This window comes from Prunus persica, chromosome G8 (assembly GCF_000346465.2).
Source record: "Prunus persica cultivar Lovell chromosome G8, Prunus_persica_NCBIv2, whole genome shotgun sequence".
Lineage (NCBI taxonomy): Eukaryota > Viridiplantae > Streptophyta > Magnoliopsida > Rosales > Rosaceae > Prunus > Prunus persica.
In genome coordinates this window covers 10,325,440-10,347,810 of record NC_034016.1, presented here as the reverse complement: position 1 = coordinate 10,347,810, position 22,371 = coordinate 10,325,440, and the positions used below count along the sequence as shown (strand labels likewise).

Here is a 22,371-nt window from a genome sequence, read left to right as displayed (position 1 = left end):
GTCTCTACCATGACGTTGCAAATGCCTAACCGCAAGGGCACCAATCGGTTAGAGGACCCAAGAGATGAATCTTTTACTCCTCAAGCCCAACTAGTGAAGGATTTGGAATTGATAACCCTCCACTTATCTGCATCCGTACCTATCTTTCTGAGGCTTTTCGGGTTGATTTCATCAAATTCCTCAAAGATAATTCAGAAGTCTTTGCACTGTCATATGGAAATATACTTGGCATTTCACCGATGTCATCTACCACAAAAAGTATGAGGCCATGAAGACCAAAAGTAGACAAGCTTCGCACGTTCGGCTTCATCAGAAATGTGGATTACCCTACATGGTTGGCCAATTCTGTAGTGGTCAAGAAGACATCTAAAATGTAACGACCTGGTCCTAAATAAATTACTGAATATTAATTTATTAAGAGAAAATACCATTTTACCCCTACAATATTTTATTATGATTAAAGTTGACTTTTTGATCGGAAAGGAATTTGGAATTTTTTTTATTGTACCATTGCGTAGAGCACGGCGAGATGAGTCCGTAGACACGTGGTGGGCTCGAATCGGAGTTGTAACGAGAGAGATACGATCAAAATACCCTCAGTGGCATAACCGTAATTTTGGCAAAAATGGTTTGATAAAATCAGATTTCTCTCTCTCTCTCTCTCTCTCTCTCTCTCTCTCTCTCTCTCTCTCTTCGAAACTACAGCCACCAACCGCGGCTGCGGACGGGACCGGTACCAAAAGGACCGGCTCGGCCTCGGCGTCACGACCTGGCCCTTCCCCGACATCGGCCGCAGGAAAAAGACGATTTTTGACCAGTTTTTGCTCGAACTTCGCCAGCTCCAATCTCCCTCCGACCGCCATTATTGGCGGTCAAGGTATGGTTTCGCACCTACTTTTCATGCTCTAGTTGCCTATTGGGTAGGATTCGATCAATTCCTAACGTAGGTAATTCGATTTACGAATTGAAATTCGGTCGATTTTGGGATCGCGATTCTGGCCACTTCCGGTCAGTTTTTGGGGTAGGTCCAAGAACAAAAGTAGTTCCAAATAGGGTGTTATACCTAGGGTAGAAGTTTGGAGCCGTGGTTTTGAGATTTTCCGACGATGCGAAATCACTTTGGGCACCCACGCGCAGCCCGCGCGTAGGCACTGTAGAAAAAGGGCACTGTGTCCCGATGTAATCTCCTGGTTCTCACGAGTGCGTAGGTGTGCTCGGATTTCAATTTAAATACCATTTAAGTCCCGAACGGATATCGCCTATTGCACGTTATCCGGGTTCGATAGGTTGGGACCGTTAGATGGTTTTGAATTTAATATATGTTAATCTAGGCAGTTCTAGGATCGTGTAGGAATTCACGGATCGTGAATCGGAGCCCCGTATGTTCTGATTTAATAATTTAAAGTTTATGTTTATATTAATCGTCAGATCGTGCCATCGTGAGCGATCTGACCGTCCGATCTGGACCAAACTTGTAAGAGGAGTGTCCTATACCTTGTAGAACTCATAGGAACTTTCGGATTAGAATTTGGAGGTTGGGGCCGCGTGGGCCCGTTTGACCAAGTTTGAGTAGTTGAACGTGAGTCTTCCGAGGTAGTTTTACTTTCCTAGGAGAATTATAATTACCCTAGTGATGCCATATCAGGCCATGAGCTCCTTAACTTCATGGATGCTTATTTAGAGTATAATTATATTTTCACGCACGTTGCCGATGATAAGCATATGACATTCATCACAGACAATGGGCTCTATTGCTACAATGTCATGCCCTTCGGGTTGAAGAACTCAAGAGCCACCTACTAGTGATTGGTAAACTAGATATTTGCCAAACATATCAACCACAAAAGAAAGTCTATGTGGATGACATGCTGGTCAAAAGAAAAACGGCCAATTTGCACCTTCATAACCTCTCGATGATGTTCAACATACTAAAGTACTAAAAGATACGCCGCAACCCAATGAAGTGGTTCTTTGGTTTATCTTTCGACAAAGTCTTGGGCTTCATCATCAGCCAATGAGGTATTGAGCCTAATCCAGAAAAATTAATGAACATGCAAGTGCCAAAGATACAAAAGCATATTGAAGGCAACAAAGGGCAGATCCCTGAAGGATTACATAATTTTAAGATGGAAAATTAATTAGAGAATTTTTATGAAAACAATTTGAAACCTCAAAGAATATTAGTGTAAAAACACAAAAAACACTTGAAACTTAAAGGATGGTAGTGTAAGTAGTCCATGTTCTTAACTCTAATTTATATGATATTGTCAGGTCATCAATATAATGAAAATTGGCCACCAAAGTGTGGTGGGTTTATAAGCGGATGGCCTCCAAACTGTGACAAGCAAATGTATTCAGAAGGGGTAAATGTGTTTGCTTTAACAAATGTAAAGCTAGCTAGAGATTAAAACACTGAAAACAAAACGAAAGGAATTTTTTACAAAAGAGGGGGAACCTGTCAGACAACCGTGTAACCACCCCAGACAGTGAAAACTGACTGAGAACGATCCTAATCACGCTCTGATCACACGGATGGTCATGATTCATCCACCAGGTTGGGATTCCTGTCTCCTTAGAAATCAAGGATACAGAGGTACGATTACTATAGAACAGATCCTGTCCAAGTAAGGTCGTGACCTCCAAGCCGAGCTCAGGCTATATAAAGTTCTTTTGTTGTTCTCTAAATTGTCGATGTGGGACAAAAAGCACTTGGTGTCTCTCACTTTCAACGCGAGCAAGAAAAGATATTTACGTTTCAATTAGGTTTCTCTGAAACTGAGCATGCTCTGTAGTCGTTGATGAGTCTTGCGATCCTGGGCTTCCAATCACTCCAACCATTTTCGACCTATCACTTGGCACATTCCTTCTTCTACTTTTAGTTCCAGTTGGTCTTTTCTAATACCTATTTACAAAGACATAGCAAGGAAAAAAAAACCAGTCATATTGCATGGTTTTTAATTTGAGTCTTTTATATATAAAAAAAACCCAAGAATATTAATTCCTCATATATGATTTAGGGTTTAGGATAACTTTTGGATTTGTATTACAAAGTCTTCGGTGTCATGGTCACGTCGTCATATGGGATTACCACTATAACACGTCTATATATTAATACTATACTCTAAGGTCCAATAGATAGAACAATATTATCTACTTGTATTATAATACATGAATTAGCAACACCATGTGACGGTGTAATGATTTCACTTTAAAATTTGTCAAAGTAAAGTGGATATTTGATCATAGTTTTAGGGGGTACTACAGTAAATAAGCATTTTTATTATATTTTAAAAATATAAATTTCATATTATTTTAAGTACATTTTTATTGTTTCTTGTTTACACATTTGTATAAAAACTGTGTTCCATATTTGTCATGTCATCAATTTAACAGAATACCAAACGTTGAATTTGATGGAATGTGTAAATTGGTCAATTTCTACAACGTTGAGGTGTAAATTGATGAAATTGAAATTCCATGGCCCATTTTGAAAATGACCCACCTCTATGGACTATAATGTCGTTAGCCCGAAAGAAAACCTTAAAAATAAAAATGAGTACTACATACTTAATTTTAAAACAACATTAATAAGCCAACGGGGGTCTAGTCTAATGGAAAAGGATCTTAACTTACAAACCAGAAGCCTCAGGTTCGAAACTCCATGACATCATAGGCGTGTGTGTGAGAAATCTCTCCCCTCTAAGTTAGAGTCTAACTGTTAGACTATCGTTTGTACTTTAAAAAAAACAACATTAACAAGAGATTCAACAATTTATTTTAACAATGATCAATTTGGCAAATTTTTTTTCTCAGTGACCAAATTGAATTTTTGTGTAAAATCCAGTGAAAAAAAAAACTGTATAACATTAACAAGGTCTTTGCCTACGTTGATGGATATCATCAACATCAAGTGACCAATTACCCTTAGTTGGCCACACACAAATGAGAATTGGTGGCTCTGTCTTCCCTCATTCTCCTCCTAGTCTTCAACAACTTTTTTTTTGGTATAACATTTCTGCGTAGGGCTAAATGGTGCTGGGAGGTTTGCAATTGCATGCGCCCCGCTTGCTCAACGTAGCATGTCCCAGATCATAGTTTCAATTTCGACCTTGTTCAATTATAATGGAACTTCAAAGAAAAACCTATTAATGTTGAAATAAAAGTGCATGTTACAAAGAATTTGTAATTTTTTTGGGGTGAATTTTTGGTGAATTTTTCCTTGGCCATTGATAGTGAAACAAGCCGCACAAACCATATATAAAAAATGTACACCAATATTTTCATTGCTTCAGCACTTCTATGAGATGATAAATGAGTACTCATTCAGTTTTTACATGATGGCAAAGTTTGCAACTTATTGCTCAAATTTGACAAGAAGAGAAGCACGACCAAAACAGAAATAAGAGATTACACAAAAATCACACATATTGAAGAGATTCATGTCACCTGTTTTTTCACACCTAGACTCTTCATGACATATATAGTTGCCGAGAGGACAAGGAATCGCACAACTATTAGGACTTGAAGTGGTTAAGAAACACACAGCGCTTTAGATGTCAGAGTTGGCTTTTATGGCGATATATCCACTGGATCTTGTGGTATTAGCACACTATCAGACCTCATATCCAGGGTTCACTTTCTGTTGCACATTTCCATAACTCTCTAACTCTTCCATGTCCTCACAACTTCCCAAAAACAGAGGCAGCCTTTGATGCAGCTTCACTGGCTGAATTGAAAGAATTCTATATTTACCATCAGAACCTTTGCCCCCAGCTTGCTCCACCAGAAAGCTGAGTGGGTTGGCCTCGTACACGAGACGAAGATGGTCTCTTGGATTCATTGTAACTCCACCATACAGTAGTGTTCGATGAAAATCAGCTACCAGAGAACAGATATAACGGGCAGAGTACTTTTTGGGATACCTGCCTTTTCCTTGTCTCACAGTGTCTATGTAGAGTCTTAATCCGTCGGGCCAGTCAAAATATCGAGCATCATTTACAGAATATATTTGCCCTGGAAAATAAAGAGCCACCGTAAGTGCAAACTAAATGGTTCTATGTTGCATTCCGCAATATCTCTTTTTTCTGAAACAAACATGCAGACCCTCTCATGATATTGACTTATTTGGCTATTTATTACCAAGTTATGGTAGTATTTGTCAGGAGATGCTTATTCTGATAAATAACAGTCAATAATCAACCGCCCAATTTATTGTCAATGTGTAATAGTCATTGTACAGGTTAGATAATTTCGTGATTTTTCTGAATAAATCCATTTTTTATTGTCTGTTAGAAATTTATATAAATCTTCAAATCAAATCTATTATATTGAAGTATATTATTATTTCAGTGTTACCTCGAGAAGGAATTTTTAAGCTTGGGTGTGTGAGAATGAAATCTCCCGTGGAATGATCCAATGTAAATGCATGTGTTCCTGAACCAAAGCTGGTGCAGAATATCGTGGCTGATGAATAAAGAACATAACCAGAAGCTACAAGCCTAGTTCCAGTCTGGAGTGAATTCAGCAAAGCCTTCTCCTCTGTTGGTAGATGATCCAGTTCCTCAAGGCGTCGATAAATCCCAAAAATCGTCCCAGTGGGAATGGATGCGTCAATATTTCTCGAACCATCTAGAGGATCTGTTACCACCACAAATGGGCCATCATCACGTATCCAAGTTGGAGTGTCATCTTCTTCCGATGCCATGACAGCTACCTTCCCAGAACTTCTAAGTGACGACAAGATGATTTCATTCTATAATAAACAAGAAAGGTCAGTTAATCAGAAATGTTCTTTCTTTATTCATGATGACAACCCAATGTGAATACTTACAAAGGGAGAGATGATCAGTGCTATATTCCCTGCAGTTTATTTGAATTTTTTCTTTTAGTTAACCCTTAACACCCTACCCCAAAGATGGGAAATCCGCAAAACCTTGATGGAGAAGAGATTTGATCCTAGAGCATTTCTTTTTTATGTTTTATTTTTGGTCTGGCTTAGGCAGTTCATTTGAAAGCCATAGGTGTTATTCTAAAAACATTATTTGAATTGAAATACCCATGCCATAGGTTATCAGATATAGGTAGTTGAATCATCTTGAGTTTGTAACAAAGAGAAGATAAAAAAAAATTCTATGATCTGGGTTCAATGAAGCACACACAGCATATTTCAGGCCTATCTTCTAAAGGGGTCAAGCACAAGAGATTTTAAACATTAATTGCATTTTTTTTTCCCTCAATTCAATGAACAGTTAAAGCCCGATTTGGTTGAAAAATTATCTCTTATCTCTTATCTCTTCTCATACATGTTTGAGGACAGTAATTATCTAGTTTAAGCTACTTAAACTCAAAAGGAGTTAATTTCAACTCAAGCAATTTGAATCACATTCACTGAAATTATATCTACATTGCAATCAGTCCAAGAACTCTACTGAGAGTATGCATATATACTGCATTACAACAATCAATTCCCCAAACATGAACAAAACAAACATTCCAACCAACTACATAGTTTCTTCCCTAACTTACTATGACTATCAAACATTATAAATCACTAAATACCAAAGCACATTATAAACAAAGACAATTATATCTTCCGGGTTTCAAAGAAAACAGCCTAAACTCACCGAAACAATATCAAGCGGTTTCGGTGCATCCCTGCCTGACCCACCGGCCGAACCGCCGGCGCCGGCAGCAAAACTCGTATGCTTCCCAAGGGTAGAATTGAAAGGAGAGGCCACAAGAGCTGCGATTTTCTTGCAGGCGTACTGTAAGTGATGGATTAAAAGCACAAGATCATCGCCCACATCGACACCTCCGCCGCCCACATACTCAATCAGAGTGCGGGCCTCATTATCACCACCACCACCACTGCCTGAAGAACCCACAAGTTGTGACCCAGCAATGAACCCAGAAAGAGTTGCCATTCTTGGCCTGTGAAAGATGGGTCTCGGAGGAAACTGGTGTCTTGGCGGGAAATGGGGGTGATTTGGAGGGAAGATTGGAGCAGGGCACAAGGATGGTGGTGTTATGGTTGTGGGTAATGGCATGTTATTATATGTATGGAGTTTTGGGGGCTTCACAAGAGTCTAGAGTCATTTTTGGAGATGATTTGGGGTTTCAAGTTAAAGAGAGAGGTGCGGGGATAAGGGGCTCTTGGTTTAAAAAGCTTGTCCAAGCCAAAACAAATAATAAGAACATTTACATTAAGAAGGTAGCTGTTGAAGAAATATTGAAAATTAAAATATAAAAAATTATATTAAGTTGATAACTTTATTAGTAAATTACAATACCTCTTGTTAATTACCAGTATGAAAAATAAAATGGAGCATAGCCTTGATTTTTTCTCTTCAAATGAGAAGAAGAAATGTAGAAAAAAGAAAAATTATGGCGGTTTAAATTTCTAGTTTAATTCTCTAAATACCTTTATTAATAGTTGCAAAATCAAGAGTCTTCTAAATAATCAAAGAAGTTATTTTTCTAGGCGATTGAAAGTTAAATATTTGCGCTAAAAAAATCCTTTATGTTTGTTAGTATCGGTGGACATGGTCTAATTTTGATTTTCATTGATATGCTCAAAACATTTGAACCAAACTAAATTGGTTTAAGATTTGGGTCGGTTTTAATTCTACTAGATCTTGACATCTACATGAAGCTCTTCAGTACCTGATCTTATATTTATAAGATCTGACCTCAAGTGTAGGTGTAGGTGTGAGAGTGCGACGATGCAAGTGCAATAATGCGCGAGATGGTGCGGATGCGGGAGTGCGAAAGTGCGAAGGTGTGATTGTGCAAGAGTTGGAGAAGAGTCTGGCAGTGGTGGTCAATGTCAGGTGCTAGAGGGTAATAGGTGGGGTCCACTTGCTCAAGCTGGCGAATCTCATATCATAATTTCAATTTTTACTAAGTTCAGTTATAATGAAACTTTGAAGTACAACCTATTCATGTGGAATTTAAAATTGATAATTTTTTTAGAGTCTAATTGTGAATTTGAGGTTATAGAATGAAAGTGCATGCTACGAAGAATATGTAGCATTTTTTGGTGAATTTTTTTAGAGTTAAGATGAATGTTTTTGTAAATTTTAAATCTAGAGGCCTCGAGGCCGAACAGAGTCAAGCAGCCGAATTTTTTGGAATTGGATTACCATGCATGCGTGGTGATGTAGAATTGATGAATTAGAAAAGAGATCGAAAAACGAAAACTAATAAATGTAAACATTTAAAGTTGTTTTCAAATATCACCCTTATTTTGAAAGCTGATTTTTCATATTTTTGAAAACAAAAAACGAAAAATTGTTACGAAACATGTTTTTAGTTTAAAAAAAAGGAGAAAACAAAAATTAAAAACTAAAATCTGAAAATAAAATGGTTATCAAACAAGCTTATTTTGTTGGGATTGAAAGGGATGAGTTTCCTTTATGGCTAATCCATCTTTTATCTTCGACTTGACAAAATTTAGAAGTTGGTCTCCATTTCTTCTTTCAATTATCCTATCTAATTCAATCCTTGGAATCAAAGGTGGCCTTAATCAACATTAGTGTTGAAGTGATGGTCAAGCAACAAAATATCACTTCTTCAACTGCATCGAAAGAGTGGTTCTATCAAGGCATGCATCTATGGTATGGTGTTACCTGAGTGGGGCTGAAACACTGGTTTCTACAGAAAGCATAAGGATTTAGGGTCTTGATGAGAACAAAATCTTGCAAATCACCAGGCAAACTGCAAAGTCAGTAACAGGCTTATAGTCTACAACTTCCTTTGCTCAAACCTTTACCCAAAACCTTGAAAAAAAGAGAAAAAAAAACACATAGGAAGGAAAACAAAGAGAAAGAAACATGGTAATCTCAATGTTTCATCATGAACAAATTTGATAGCCGAAAAACAGAACCAATAATAAAACCCGACAAAAAAGAAGTGCAAACATTGTAAATGTAATCCTTTCATTATGAGAAGAGAAACTGAGATAGTTGTATTGCATTTGATTTCTATTATTCACATTGAATGAGCCCAACGATTATCCACAGGAATCAAATTCTCACATCTAAAGTTCATGTATTTCACAAGTGCTAACTGCTTCTACAGAATGAAAACTACTCAAGAACAGGCTATAAGAAATAGACTGCTCAAAGCAATAACTTTAATTTATAATAACTGAAATAAAACATTGATGGTATGGTAGATGTTAAATACATACATTGACAGAAAACCATTTTCTGGAAACAGGTCAACAGAAGGGCTTTATCTATTCTATTGCATTCCAAAGCTTGAGTAATTGCTTTTGAGTCAACATGCTTGCAAGTACACCAGTCAGTTGAGTGAGCATTGGATATGTAGCCCATCAGATAGATATCTAATAAATATCTGCAAAACTGGACAACAACAGACAGAAAAGGAAAACTTCATCAGAGGAATAATGAAATAATTTTCTATTTAATAATTAACATCTTAGAGCAATAAAACCACAAAGGAAAACATTCTAATGATGATTAGAAACTGGAAAACTGATGTCCATACAAGATAAACACATAAACACCCACTCCCTTAAAAGATCATGCCTGATAGGGATGAAGGCCACTAATGCATCTGTGCATTAGATTTTACAAAAGGAAAGAAAATAAATTTTCCTCTTTTCCCTTCTTCCTTTCTACTCCACATCCTCTCCCCCTTTCCTTCTTCGTATGGCTTGCAAATCCTACAAATAAGGAAAGCCACTCATATTTTGATGAATTAAAATAAAGTTTTGCAGAATGGTTTACTCCCATGAAGGCTTGGTGCCTTGATACCCCCTTTTATGTTTTATCATCTCTCATCCTCAATTTTTCTATGTACTTACAGCAACCTCTAAAGTTAATCTGATAACTAAAAATTTATGAGTGCTACAACTCCACCATAATCATATCCAACACCCACCTTACGATATGCACATCAGGTATCAAAAAGTTAATTTTCAACTCAATCTAAAATGATTCATTGTAGAAAAAAAATTGCCACTGGAATCTAGCAAATTTCAAGCAAATTTTAGGAGGGATTGGATCACCTCCCAAAACAAGACATGTATGACTAATTGCAGAGTATAGCAGAAAATTTAACAGCAACATTTTTTTATTTTTTTTAAATGAGAAAATGAAATTTAACAGCGACATTAGCAATATTGTATAATTTACATAGATAACTTCAGATGAAAAGGAACTTACCCTACAAAATTTCGAACAAAAAATATCAACAAACTTAAGCATTATGTACAATGGAAATCTACTGTTGAAGCCTCAGTCGATTGAAGAACACCAAGAAATGATACTCCGGAGCCCAATAAACAAATCCAACAACAGGTCCACCCTTAATGTACTGCAATAGTTTAATAAAGGTATATTATGTAGTCACTATCATTCTGGAGATGGTGAATGAAGTATTGTTTAAGATTAAGACACACTGAAACAAAAGATAAAGCAGAAAAAAAATTAAACCTTCCCATCAAGAATAACAAGTTCACCATCGACCCATCGAGGATTGCGAAACCCTGGCTCAGCAAGTCTCCCCTGCCCTTTATATCGAGCAACCTGAGTTTCCACAAAAAGTCAATAAAAGAAACTCTTCCCAAGAAAAACAAAAATGTGCCTGATAATAATAATAAGTGATCAGAAAAAATTTGATCTAACAAGTTAAGAATATACCACTCCAAATTCTTCTGGTATGATCCCTTTATGAGGAAGCTGATATCTTTTCCCAATCTTTGCACGAAATGCCACCTGCAAAAGCGAATTGATAATTTGCCATGAAGGTTTTGAGAAAAACTAGGTAAGCATCTACAATCATGTTCCCTATTTTTTAGTTAAAATTTAGCTAAAAACACTTGAAAGCTATTTTATGAGCTCTCTATAAAATTTCAACTCCAACCATACTCCATAGTTTAGAGAGTGACAAATGTTTTAATTTTTAATTATAGGGAGCCACTAGGAGTCCTTTCTCTCTATCCAGATTTAGGAGCTCCTAGAGGTCTCCCTCTTTTAGGAGGTGGGTAAGGAGCATGGTTGGAGTTGTGTTTTTTCAGTTCCTTCCTAAATTTTGTGTAAGGAGGTAGTTTAGGGAGCCCATAGTTATTCATTGAAAAGTGTTGTGGGGCCCAAATGTTCATTCCGAAGTTTAGAGGAGCACTATGGATGACCTAAGTTTGGCTTCCAGTCAACCAAGTCTTGATAACTTGTTTCAGAAAAAAATATGAAAAAATAACTACGAGCAGATTCCATGCAAATATCCCATGGGATTATATTTCAATGAACTGTTATGAAGCTACGCAATAATCACATCCTTAAAATTACCTGGCCAGCCGGTACATAAGGATCCCCAGTAAGTTTTAAGGCTTCTACATATTCATAAAACTCAAGGTTTGAAGGCTCCTGAGTACCACCATCCTCTTTCCATTGACCAAATTTACGTCTAAGGTGAATCACTTCTGAGGTGTAGAGCCCATGTGCACCAATGTAAAGTCCTGACAAAATCAACCTATTCTCAGTACATTAAATCTAAGCTGGCGGAAGAGTCTGTCATTAAGTAAAGCAAATGCATTTAAAGTTTTTTGAACCCAAAAAAAAAAAAAAAAAAAAAAAAAAAACAGAATGAATAACTATAAGAAAACTCTAATGTAAGATTCCGTTTACTGAGTTCAAGGTGCAGAGGACAATATATCCACTGAATTTAAAGTCTACAAACTAACAAACTTGAATAAACAAAAGTACAATACAAGAAAGAGTGGCAACGAACCCCTTAAAGAACAACAGCCCTCCAGTCAGAAAAAAGAGAATTGCATACAAAAAAAATTCCCACAATTACGAAAAGGGGAAAGGATCATCTGATTAGGGCGGCATCTAGAGTGATAAGAAAAGAGGTTACGGGCGAGGAGCGAGGAATTTTATATAATAAAAAATTTGGCACTACTTGAAAGATGGTTGCGTAGATTTCCTTTGAAGAGGGGATTCCTTATGCCATGCTGGTTGCATGAAAATGGTTGGGATTCCAAGACAAGACAGTGATCAAGGGCATAAGTCAGTGTAGACAACTCTCATGGTATCAACTCCTTTTCTTCTTCTTGTCGCTTTGAATTGGGAAATGGAAAAAGGGTAAGATTTTGGAATGAGTAATGGGTTGGGGAAAGAGCTTTGTGCACTCACTTTCTTCCTCTTTATAGCATCATAAAGTGAAAATTTTGGAGAAACTCACCATTTAAGGGATCTGGAGAATCAGGCATTTCAATGCGATTGAAAGTGGTTGATCCTGACAGTGGTTGATGGTTGTTAACCTGGCTAAGAGCAAGATTTATTAACTCGCCAACATCCTTGAGTACCTGATAGTCGAAAAAGTGAACAGAAAGAAATTTAGTGTATGAACAGTGGTGGATTTGGTAAACTACAGGTTGTTCTCATACTACAGTGAAAAGTCAGCAAACCTTCAATGGTATCTTCTCTTTACCAATGAACTTAGCGAGATCAAACATAACATTGTCAATGCTACGTTGACCTCCAAGTTTAGCTTTTTTATCTACTGACGACCGTTCCTTTTCTTGGGAATCCTGTTGGTCAATATCTTTCTCAACAGTAAAGGAAAATGATAAACGTCCCTTCTTCTCTATTTTAGCAGGTACTCGGAGCAAATTTTTCGTAGGGGGCCTGCTTGATATTTTCTGCCCAGGACCACCAACAACTACTTTAACTGCAATTTCACGTCGCTCTGCACTTTGAATAATTCCAGGATCAGCATCCAGTTCAATCACATCTGTCTCTTCATCATCCTCAACCTGTTCATCATCTTCAGCTTCTAAACTCTCTATTTCACTATCCTTATCTTCATCATCTTCCTCAATAATCTGTTCAATCACTTTCGATATTAGATCCCTGTCTACCTTCCCTGGTGATGTCACTTTCAAAACCTTGACCTTCACATTAGGAATCATATCCCTCAGGATACTCTGAAAACCAGAAAGTCCCTCAGAAAGATCAGAGTCATCATCCCCATCATCACCATCTTCAGCATCTTCACTGCCCGCAACAAGTAGATCACTTTTTTCTTCAGTTGAATCTAAAGAATTCAAGCTGCTAGTGGCATCCAATGCTTTGGAGCTAACTGGTGAAGAATCCTCAAAAACTCCTCCTCGCTTTAAAAACACAGCCTGAAATTCATGGCATTAGAATATGAAGTACATTAGATTTCACATACCTTCAATGTAACAGTATGGAGAAACAGGCAAGTCCTGGAAAGGGCTCAATAAGCACATGTTCATGTGCCTATGACACCCAGCGATAAATTTGCATATGACTTATGTCAAAACTAAACAAGGATCATTACATAAAAAGGGCCAATAAGCATGAACTACTTTAGCATTTCAATTTGTATCAATAAGAAAGTTTGCAAAAGTCCAATTAAGATCAAAACAGTCACAAGCATTCACTAGAAAATGCAAGCCTATCACTGCCATTTAAAATTTACTGATGCATTAGATTATACTAAAATTAGAGATTACAAGGATACCTGCTGTCTGTATTCGCCATTCTTATTTGCTGTTACAAATATCTCAAACAATGGTACACCAGCTGCAGCCGTAGCAAGCTGCCTGAAAAATATGAAAATTCATAAAGATATAACTTTGGCAGGATGCACAAGTAGCGTGCAGAATGGCAAAGTCCATTTGATAAAAATTAATTCAAATACAAAATAAAACTTCCAATAGAAACCATAAACGGTAAAGGAGTCTTAACAAAACAAAATTACAATGAAAAATAAAACATGCAAATGCTGCAGACAGAACATAACACACTCTGATCCATCTATTTATACATAGGTTCTTAGGCAGACCTTTTATAGTATCCCATACTGACACAGGAAGTCACTTAGTACCTTCTCAATTCAAGGGATGGAGGAGTAGGGATATGAATGGGAATGTTTAACATTATCTTGCTACTACCACGTCCAATTCAGTAACATGTCTTTTTATGAGACACCTCTTCTTCTTTTTTTCTGGGCGAGTACAGATGCAAGCAGCTCAGACAAACTAGAATTAAAATTGTTAGAGATGCAAGTCGGCAGAATATTGACTAGCCATCCCACATTAACAAAAGAAAAGGGAAAAGTGGTTTTCCCTGTCCCCAACAGATCTCCACAAACAATGAAGGACAAGAAGATGCTGAAAATGTAATTTTATTACCTTTGTCAGTTGGGATTCTCCTATCCTATGCTAATATGCATCCACCGTTTGTCTTCATAACCTCCCATGCATCTTCCTATTTCTTCTGATTAACCTTTTAGCTCTTACAATGATAAAACAAGGGACCAAATTCTTAATCTTAAACTTCTCCCACTTGTTCTTGGTTGAGATTAACAATGCTCTACTGGGTTGGGTTCCATAAAAATTAAAAATAGAAACAAAAAGAGGTCCCTAAGTTAAACTGAAAAGCAAAGCAACTTACCGGGGACTGTAACTCCTTGCGACATATCTTCCATGCTCTGCAGTTACTCGTATAATTAAACCATGAGGATCCTTCTTATCTTTTGAAAGGCCAGCCCACCAACCCACCTAGAACCCAAAATCGGAAGTCCACATATAATTAAACTAAGCACAGTTTTATCACTACCAAGTCAAAATTCTACCAGCCAAACACACTTAAATGGAAGAAATAATAAACATACATTTTCACATTATTAATCAAAAACTTAATTCCTTTCTAAGTAGCCTCACCAATCCAGCACCAGCATTATCTCGAAAAAATGCAGCGTCCTGGTATCGCTCTTCCTGTACAGCTCTCTGAAATTATTTTTTTATTGCAGAAAAACACCATAATTAGAGTGGTAGCCAAAGAGAGATGCTAATTCTGTTAAACAGAGAAGTGAGGAATAATAAAAACAAACACACACGCACATTGAGATGAAAAATGACTCTGCCAACGACGTCGTTTGTAGCTGCAGCGGCAATCGCAACCTTGAGCCTAGCAGCATCCTCAAAGTCCTCTGTATACACAGCACGACCCAACTGTGACTGCTCATAAACCCAAAATTCACATAAATAAGCAAACCCATCATCATTTCTATATTATATATTCAAACAAAACATCCAAAAAGGAATATGTAAAAAGGCGATACCTTGAGAAGAGAGAGAAGGCGCTCTTGTTCTTCGACCTCAAGGAAATGCTGGCGCCAGCGATCCCAGTCCCAATCAGGCTCGTCCCTGTTACCGCTCTCAAACGGTGCGTTTTGGGAATCTCCTTGGGGTTTAAAATTGAAGTAGGAATCGAAGCGTTCGATGGCATTTTGGATGAGACCCTGGAGCGCAGAGTCCCATCTCCACTGAATTGACTCGGAGGAGGAGGAAGAAGAAGGGTTCTGGCATCGGCAGAGGGACGAATCGGGAAACCTGAAGCGGGTTTGGGAGGAAGGGGAAGAAGAAGGGTAAAATGGTCTTTTCCCAACGGAGGAAGGGTATGGTCTGGGGTTGGAGAAGTGGAGCTTGTGAGGGCTTGGGGTTGGAGCAGATATGGAAGCCATTAAGAGAGAGAGAGAGAGAGAGATGGTGTTTGGTTTTTGTTATGAGTTGTGGACGCTGGAAATTTTTGGATGAGAGGAGAGAGTGAAACGCGTTGTGTTGAGAGAGTGAAGACAGGATATGTGTGTGTGTGTAACTGTGGCCAAACTTGGGATAAGGCTCCTTTTGCTTACACTTTTGTTCAGGAGTTGGAACTAAATTAAATTAAAAGGCTAGTTGGTGATTTGCTCTCTAAATTTGTATTAATTTTTTATTCACCATCTGTTCTATTTTTTTAGAAAATTAAGGATGTAAGCTTTTTTTTTCGCCAATTTTTTCCCTACCGTTTAAATCCTCAATATTTCATCCAATTTTCAATTAAATTATTTTTAAAAAAAATTTTTTTTTTTGAAAAAAATTGAAGAAAAAGAGTAAACCTAGAGCCAACCTCTCCCTCCCCCCAACTCAAAGAACCCAATCCTTCCCATTCCATCTCTTCCCTTCCTCTTCCCATTCCCCCATGACCACCATCCTCCACTCCTAGACCCTTCCCCCCACCTCCCCTTTCTACATTTTTCATCCCCCAAACCTAGCCTACCCTCCTTTCCTCCAGGTTTTTCTTCTCCTCTCATTCCCCCCCACTACCCACCACTCCTAGGTCAATCCCCCACCCCACAGATCCCTCCCCTCACCTCCCCCTTCTGGTTTTTTAACCCCCGAGCCAAGCACGCCCCTTCACCCCCCTTCCCCATTCTTTTTGTTCTCTCTCCTCAGCCGAGACCTATCCCCAAGCCAGACCCACCCCCAGCCCTTGCCCTCAAGACCCAGACTCATTCCATCCCCTAGCCCTTGCCTCCAAACCCAAACTCATCCTTCCCCTCCTCCTCGGCGATGGCAACAGATCCCTGCTCCTTCCCCCTACCCGTAGAACCCAGTCTGCACCTGCAAAAAGAGAGAGAGAGAGAGAGAGAGAGAGAGAGAGAGAGAGAGAGTATTATTTGAATTTTTTGTTTTTTATTTTATATTTATTTTTAACTTACAAAATGACCGTTTTGCCCTCATATTTAACGGCAAATTAGATGAAATATTGCAGATTTAGACGGTAGGAGGGAAATTGGTGAAAAAAAAAAGTTCATGTCCTTAATATTCTAAATTTAAAAAAAAAAAGATATGAGGTAAATCAAAAGTTAAGTACAAGTTCATGGGGCAAATCACCAGTTAACCCATAAATTAAATTAAATTAACAACATTTTATAATTCTTGTTTTCTTTTTAGTATATGATTTTTTTTATTTTTTTATTTTTTTATACGGGCTATTTTGGGTAAGGGGAATTGAACACATGATCTCAAGGGGAGGGGTTCTGTGTTTGAAGGTCAACCTAACCCTAACCATCTTTTACAACTCGGATTCGGATTCAAATTCGGATAATTCCACTTCAAATGTTTTCTCCAAGTCTTTAATTTCTAGATAATAAACTCAATAAAATCTTTAGTAATTAGGATATGATAAAGGGATCTTTTACTTTTTGTCTTGGTCAAATGAATTTATAATTGTTGGTTATAGGTCAATGTGCAAGCTCATACTATAGGCCAACTAGTGAAGTGGATTGAAGTAATTGCTCACCAGGTAAGGTTATGGTTTCGAGTCCTAGTATCTGTGTAGTGTGTTTGAGTTTAGTCTATTATCACCCATCTCAATAGAAAAAGGTCCTAAAAAAAAAGATGGTAATTTTCACTTTACTACGGTAAAATTTACCGACTTTTAGAGTTCAATACATCAAAATTTTTTCGTCTCAATCGCAAACATAATATTTATTTTCACACCAATTTAATACGTCCGTCAGTGCTTCCGTCAATCCCTCTGTTAAACCGCTGATGTGACGGTACTGTGACCCACCATATCTTCTTAATAACCCAAATGGGCCCATAGTAAATAAATAGAACAACACTATTAATTAAATAAATATGAAAAATAAAAGTTAAATAAAATAAAATCTTATTTACTATAGTGCCCCTTGAAACTTTAGTCAAATCTCACTTTACCTCCCCAAAGTTAAAGCGGCCCACGACCACGACCAGAACTCAAGTAAGAAAAACACCACGTTGTTAGGAAAAGTGGGGAGATTGGGCAGCCATAAGAACCATGGAGAGACTTGAGGAGGCATTATCAATCCTGAGGTTTTGAACCTCATCGGGAAGAAAATGGGCACGCAACTCATTAAACTCAAGAAGAGGAAGAAAATTTAAAATGGTCATTACCAGGATTTTGTAGTCGGGCCCCAAACCACGGACTACAACAACGACAAGGTTTTTACTGAAAACGGGCTCATCAATTGCAACAAGAGAGTCAGTAAGGGGTTTGGTGTTATGCTGGTTGTGATCAATAGATTGAGGGTCATTCTGCATGTCCATGAGTTGGAAGTGGAGAACAGAGATGCTATCAACAATCTCATATGTCCTTGGAGGACTCATAACACATAGTAAGTGAGTACAAATGCGGAGAGAGTTCTAGTGATGTAGCTCACCTCAAGTTGATCTTGTTGAAACCAAAGAGCATGGTCAGGGTTGGGTGTAGCAATGTCATTATTATCAGATGAGGAAGGGAGAAATGGTGACGCTTAAGGAAAAGAGCCACCAACGAAGTACCACGAGCCATGACCAATAAGAAATGGTTTTAATTACCGAAGCCAAAAGAGGTAGTTGGTTTCTGTAAGTTGGATAAATTGGGACTAGGGAGGGAGGAAGACATTAGGAATGATTTTGGATGGCTAGGGTTTTGTGGTTTTGGTGGAAAAGAAGATAGAAGGGTTGTGAGAGAGAGAAAAACAAAGGGTAGAGAGACATGATGCTACAAAAAGTGTGAAGTGGTAAAGAAACATTAATTTTGCTACTTCTCTTTATATAGAGGTAAAATAAAGAGAACATGATTAATTGTCACTATAAATAAGAGAATGAAAAAAATAATTATAAGGAATGGTAAGAATAATGATGAATCACAAGGGAGAGAGAGGACAATGATTGATCACGGATGATGGTGGAGGATATAGGGAGAGATGTACACAAACTTACCAAAATTGAAATCTTCCAAGCTTCCACTTCTATTTCTCTCTAATTGTAGAATTGTAATTTTTTGAAAGATGATGAATGACCATTCACCTAAAGCTAAAGGCTGAGGTAACATGGGAGGGAGAGGAGAATGATGAATCACAGGTGATGGTGGAGGATATAGGGAGAGATGTATCTAAACTTACCAAAATTGAAATATTCCAAGCTTCCACTTACATTTCTCTCTCACTGTAGAATTGAAATTTTTTGAAAAATGATGAATGACTATTCACCTAAAGTTGGAGGCTGAGGTAACATGGGAGAGAGATAAGAATGATGAATCACGGGTGATGGTGGAGGATATAGGGAGAGATGTACCCAAACTTACCAAAATTGAAATCTTCCAAGCTTCCGCTTACATTTCTCTCTCACTATAGAATTAAATTTTTTTGAAAGATGATGAATGACTATTCACCTAAAGTAGGAGGCTGAGGTAACTGGTTCAAACCATGACCACCACAGTCGCAACTACGACCACGACCAGAAATCCGGTGAGAAAAACTACCACATTGTTGGGAAAAGTGGGGAGATTGGGCAGCCATGAGAATGGTGGAGGGACTTGAGGAGGCATTATCAATCCTGAGGTTTAGAACCTCATAGGGAAGAAAACAGACACGCAGCTCATTAAATTCAAGAATAGGAAGAAAATTAAAAAATGGTCATTACTAACATTTTGTAGTCGGGGCCCAAACCGCGGAGTACAATAATGACAAGGTCTTGGCTGAAGATGGGCTCATCAATCGCAAGAGAGTCAGCAAGGGGTTTAGTGTTACGATGGTTGTGATCAATAGATTGAGAGCCATTAGCCATGACCAATAAGAAAGGGTTTTACTTACCAAAGCCAAAGGAGGTAGTTGGTTTTTGTAAGTTAGAAGAATTAGGACTAGGGAGGGAGGAAGACATTAGGAAAGATTTTGGATGGCTAGGGTTTTGTGGTTTTTATGGAAAAGAAAATAGAGGGGTTGTGAGAGAGAGAAAAACAAAGGGGAGAGAGACATGATGCTACAAAAAGTGTGAAGTGGTAAAGAAACATTAATTTTACTGCTTCTCTTTATATAGAGGTAAAATAAAGAGAGCGTGGTTAATTTTACTGCAAAAAAGAAAAGAAAAAAACAATTATAAGGGATTGTAAGAACAATGATGAATCACAAGGCAGATAAAGGACAATAATGAATCACAGGTAATGATGGAGGATATAGGGAGAGATGTACGCAAACTTACCAAAATCGAAATCTTCCAAACTTCTGCTTCCATTTCTCTCATTGTAGAATTGCAATTTTTGAAAGATGAAAGTGTTGCGGTAATGTTGTGGTTGCTACATCGATTGGATATAGCCACGACCACCACAAATAAAAGTGCGACAACTACCACTAAGACCATGTCCAGAGCTTCAGTGAGAAAGACCACCATGTTTTTGGGAAGTGTTGGGAGATTGGACAACCATGAAAGTGGTGGAGGGAATTGAGGAGGGATTGTAAATGCTGGGGTTTTGAACCTCATAGGCAAGAAAATGAACACACAAGTTGGTAAACTCAAGAAGAGGAAGAAAATCTAAAATGGTTGTTACAGCATTTCGTAGTTGCAGCTCAAACAACATAGTACAACAATGACAAGGTCCTTGCTGAAGACGATCTCATCAGTCACAATAAGAGAGTCGACAACGGGTTTGGTGTGACGATGGTATTGATCAATAAATTGGGAGCCTTTCTACATGTTCATGAGTTGGAGGACTCAAAACACATTGCAAGAGAGTGCTAGTGATGTATCTCACCTCAAGTTGATCTTGTTGAAGCCAAAGAGCATGGTCAGGGTTGGGTGTAGCAGTATCATTGTTGTCAAAGAAGGGAGGGAGAAATTGTGAGGCTTGAAGGAAATAGCCATCAACGAAGTGCCATAAGCCATGACCAACAAGAAAGGGTTTTATTTACCGAAATTGAAGGAGGTAGTTGGTTTCTGTAAGTTGGAGAAATTGGGGCCAGGGAGGGAGGAAGATGTTGGGAAAGATTTTGGACAACTAGGGTTTTGTGTTTTTGGTGAAAATAAGAGAGAGGGGGTGTGAGAGAGAAAAAAACAAAGGGGAGAGAAATAGGATGCAACAAAAAGTGTGAAGTAGTGAAAAAACATTAACTTTGCTGCTTCTCTTTATATAGAGGTAAAATAAAGAGAACATGGTTAATTGTCACTCCAAATAAAGGAAGAAAAACATAATTATAAGGGACGGTAAGAACAATAATGAATCACGGTTGATGGTGGAGGGTATAGGAATAGATGTACCCAAATTTACTAAAATTGAAATCTTCCAAGCTTCCGCCTCCATTTCTCTCTCACTACAGAATTACAATTTTTTGAAGGATGATGAATGACCATTCACCTAAAGTTGGAGGCTTATTGAGAAAGTAATGCAAGAAACCTCCTAAACCAAATTCATAGAGAAACCTCTTTAAAAAAATTAATAAAGCAAAAAGATGCAAACTGGACTGCAAAAGTACATTTGCCTGCGTCCGTAGAGATGCTAAAGAAAGAATGTCCATGAATGGTGTCAATGATCCTCAAGATGCATGAGTCATGGCTGCTCACCTTCAAAAAAGGGCACATAATTCTCTTGGTGTCTCCTCTCCAAATAAGCCCTTGTGAACATGTCCAAAAAAGAAGTTTACACACTGTGGTCCAGACACCTGGTACAACCAACAATGAGTAGAGCTTGTGGAAGTATTGGGCTAGTGTTGTGGCTGCTAGGCGACTGGTTCCAGCCACGACCACGACAACCAAGACCTCCACGGCCGCAATTAAGATCACTTCGAGAACTCCAGTGAGAAAGACCACAATGTTTTAGGGAAATGCTGGGATTTGGTAGCCATGAAAGCAGTGGAGGGAATTGATGAGGGATTATCAATGCTGGTGTTTGGAAACTCATAGGCAAGAAAACAAGCACGTAAGTCGGTAAACTTAAGAAGAGGAAGAAAATTTAAAATGGTCGTTACTGCATTTTGTAGTCAGGGCCCAAAACGGTCAGCACAACAGTGACAAGGTCTTTGTTGAAGATGGACTCATCAATCACAGTAAGAGACTTGGCAAGGGGTTTGGTGTGACTCTGGTATTGATTAATAGATTGAGAGCCTTTTTGCATGTCCATGAGTTGGATGACTCACAACACACTGTAAGTGAGTACAGATTCGAAAAAAGTGCTAGTGATGTAGCTCACCTGAAGTTGATCTTGTTGAAACCAAAGAGTATGGTCATGGTTGGTTGTAGCAAAATGTTTTTATTATAATGGAAGAAAGCGGGGGTGTGAGAGAGAAAAACTAGGGAAAGAGAGACATGATGTTGCTGCTTATCTTTATATATGGATAAACTAAATAGAACATGATTAATTGTAAAAAATTATAAGGGATAGTAAAAACAATGATGAATCACATGGGAGGGAGAGGAGAATGATGAATCACGGGTGATGGTGGAGGATATAGAGAGAGATGTATCCAAACTTACCAAAATTGAAATGTTCCAAGCTTCCTTCTCCATTTCTCTCTCACTGCTAAATTGCAATTTTTTGAAAGATGATGAATGGCCATTCGCTTAAAGCTGGAAGCTAAGTCAGAAAGTAATGCATGACAAACAAAGATGTACCCAAAAAAATTGAAACTCAACCCAACAATAGATTAACTCACCAATCAAGCCAACACATAATCTCACACAACAATTAAAGAGAGAACAAGAGAGAGATGAACTGGAGCATAAAGGAATGAGATAGAAGCCTAGAAGCTTCAAAA

The 22,371-nt window shown here is 38.0% G+C and overlaps 2 protein-coding genes across 3 annotated transcripts; both read right to left on the bottom strand.

Annotated features, from left to right (window-relative positions):
• LOC18768931 (fructose-1,6-bisphosphatase, chloroplastic) lies at positions 4,257-7,252 on the bottom strand. Its single transcript, XM_007199828.2, has 3 exons — positions 6,624-7,252; positions 5,356-5,752; positions 4,257-5,013 (listed from the first exon to the last, which is right to left on the bottom strand). The coding sequence occupies exons 1-3, from the start codon at positions 7,044-7,046 to the stop codon at positions 4,613-4,615; spliced, it is 1,221 nt and encodes a 406-aa protein (XP_007199890.1). The 5' UTR covers positions 7,047-7,252; the 3' UTR covers positions 4,257-4,612.
• LOC18766335 (protein EXECUTER 1, chloroplastic) lies at positions 8,959-16,177 on the bottom strand. 2 transcript variants are annotated; one of them, XM_007199660.2, is made up of 12 exons: positions 15,121-16,176; positions 14,900-15,016; positions 14,720-14,785; positions 14,451-14,557; positions 13,516-13,597; positions 12,437-13,156; positions 12,211-12,334; positions 11,313-11,482; positions 10,668-10,742; positions 10,461-10,553; positions 10,191-10,341; positions 8,959-9,365 (listed from the first exon to the last, which is right to left on the bottom strand). In XM_007199660.2, exons 1-11 carry the CDS (start codon positions 15,520-15,522, stop codon positions 10,249-10,251), a joined length of 2,049 nt encoding a protein of 682 aa, XP_007199722.1. In that variant the 5' UTR covers positions 15,523-16,176; the 3' UTR covers positions 8,959-9,365; positions 10,191-10,248. The 2 variants fall into 2 exon arrangements, with proteins under 2 accessions (XP_007199722.1, XP_020425458.1); XM_020569869.1 differs by lacking the exon at positions 8,959-9,365 and adding an exon at positions 9,553-9,688 and having other exon boundaries at positions 15,121-16,177.

What these genes read in the sequence shown, in the direction of transcription:
- LOC18768931 (XM_007199828.2), bottom strand. Translation starts at nt 7,046, where the DNA reads ATGCCATTACCCACAACCATAACACCACCATCCTTGTGCCCTGCTCCA. An exon ending in AACCGCTTGATATTGTTTCG is followed by an intron (nt 5,753 to 6,623) that starts GTGAGTTTAGGC and finishes TGTTTATTATAG; the next exon opens with AATGAAATCATCTTGTCGTC. An exon ending in CTTAAAAATTCCTTCTCGAG is followed by an intron (nt 5,014 to 5,355) that starts GTAACACTGAAA and finishes TTTATTTTCCAG; the next exon opens with GGCAAATATATTCTGTAAAT.
- LOC18766335 (XM_020569869.1), bottom strand. Translation starts at nt 15,522, where the DNA reads ATGGCTTCCATATCTGCTCCAACCCCAAGCCCTCACAAGCTCCACTTC. An exon ending in GCAAGGAGTTACAGTCCCCG is followed by an intron (nt 13,598 to 14,450) that starts GTAAGTTGCTTT and finishes CATATTTTTCAG; the next exon opens with GCAGCTTGCTACGGCTGCAG. An exon ending in TTCTCCAGATCCCTTAAATG is followed by an intron (nt 11,483 to 12,210) that starts GTGAGTTTCTCC and finishes TGATTTTGTCAG; the next exon opens with GACTTTACATTGGTGCACAT.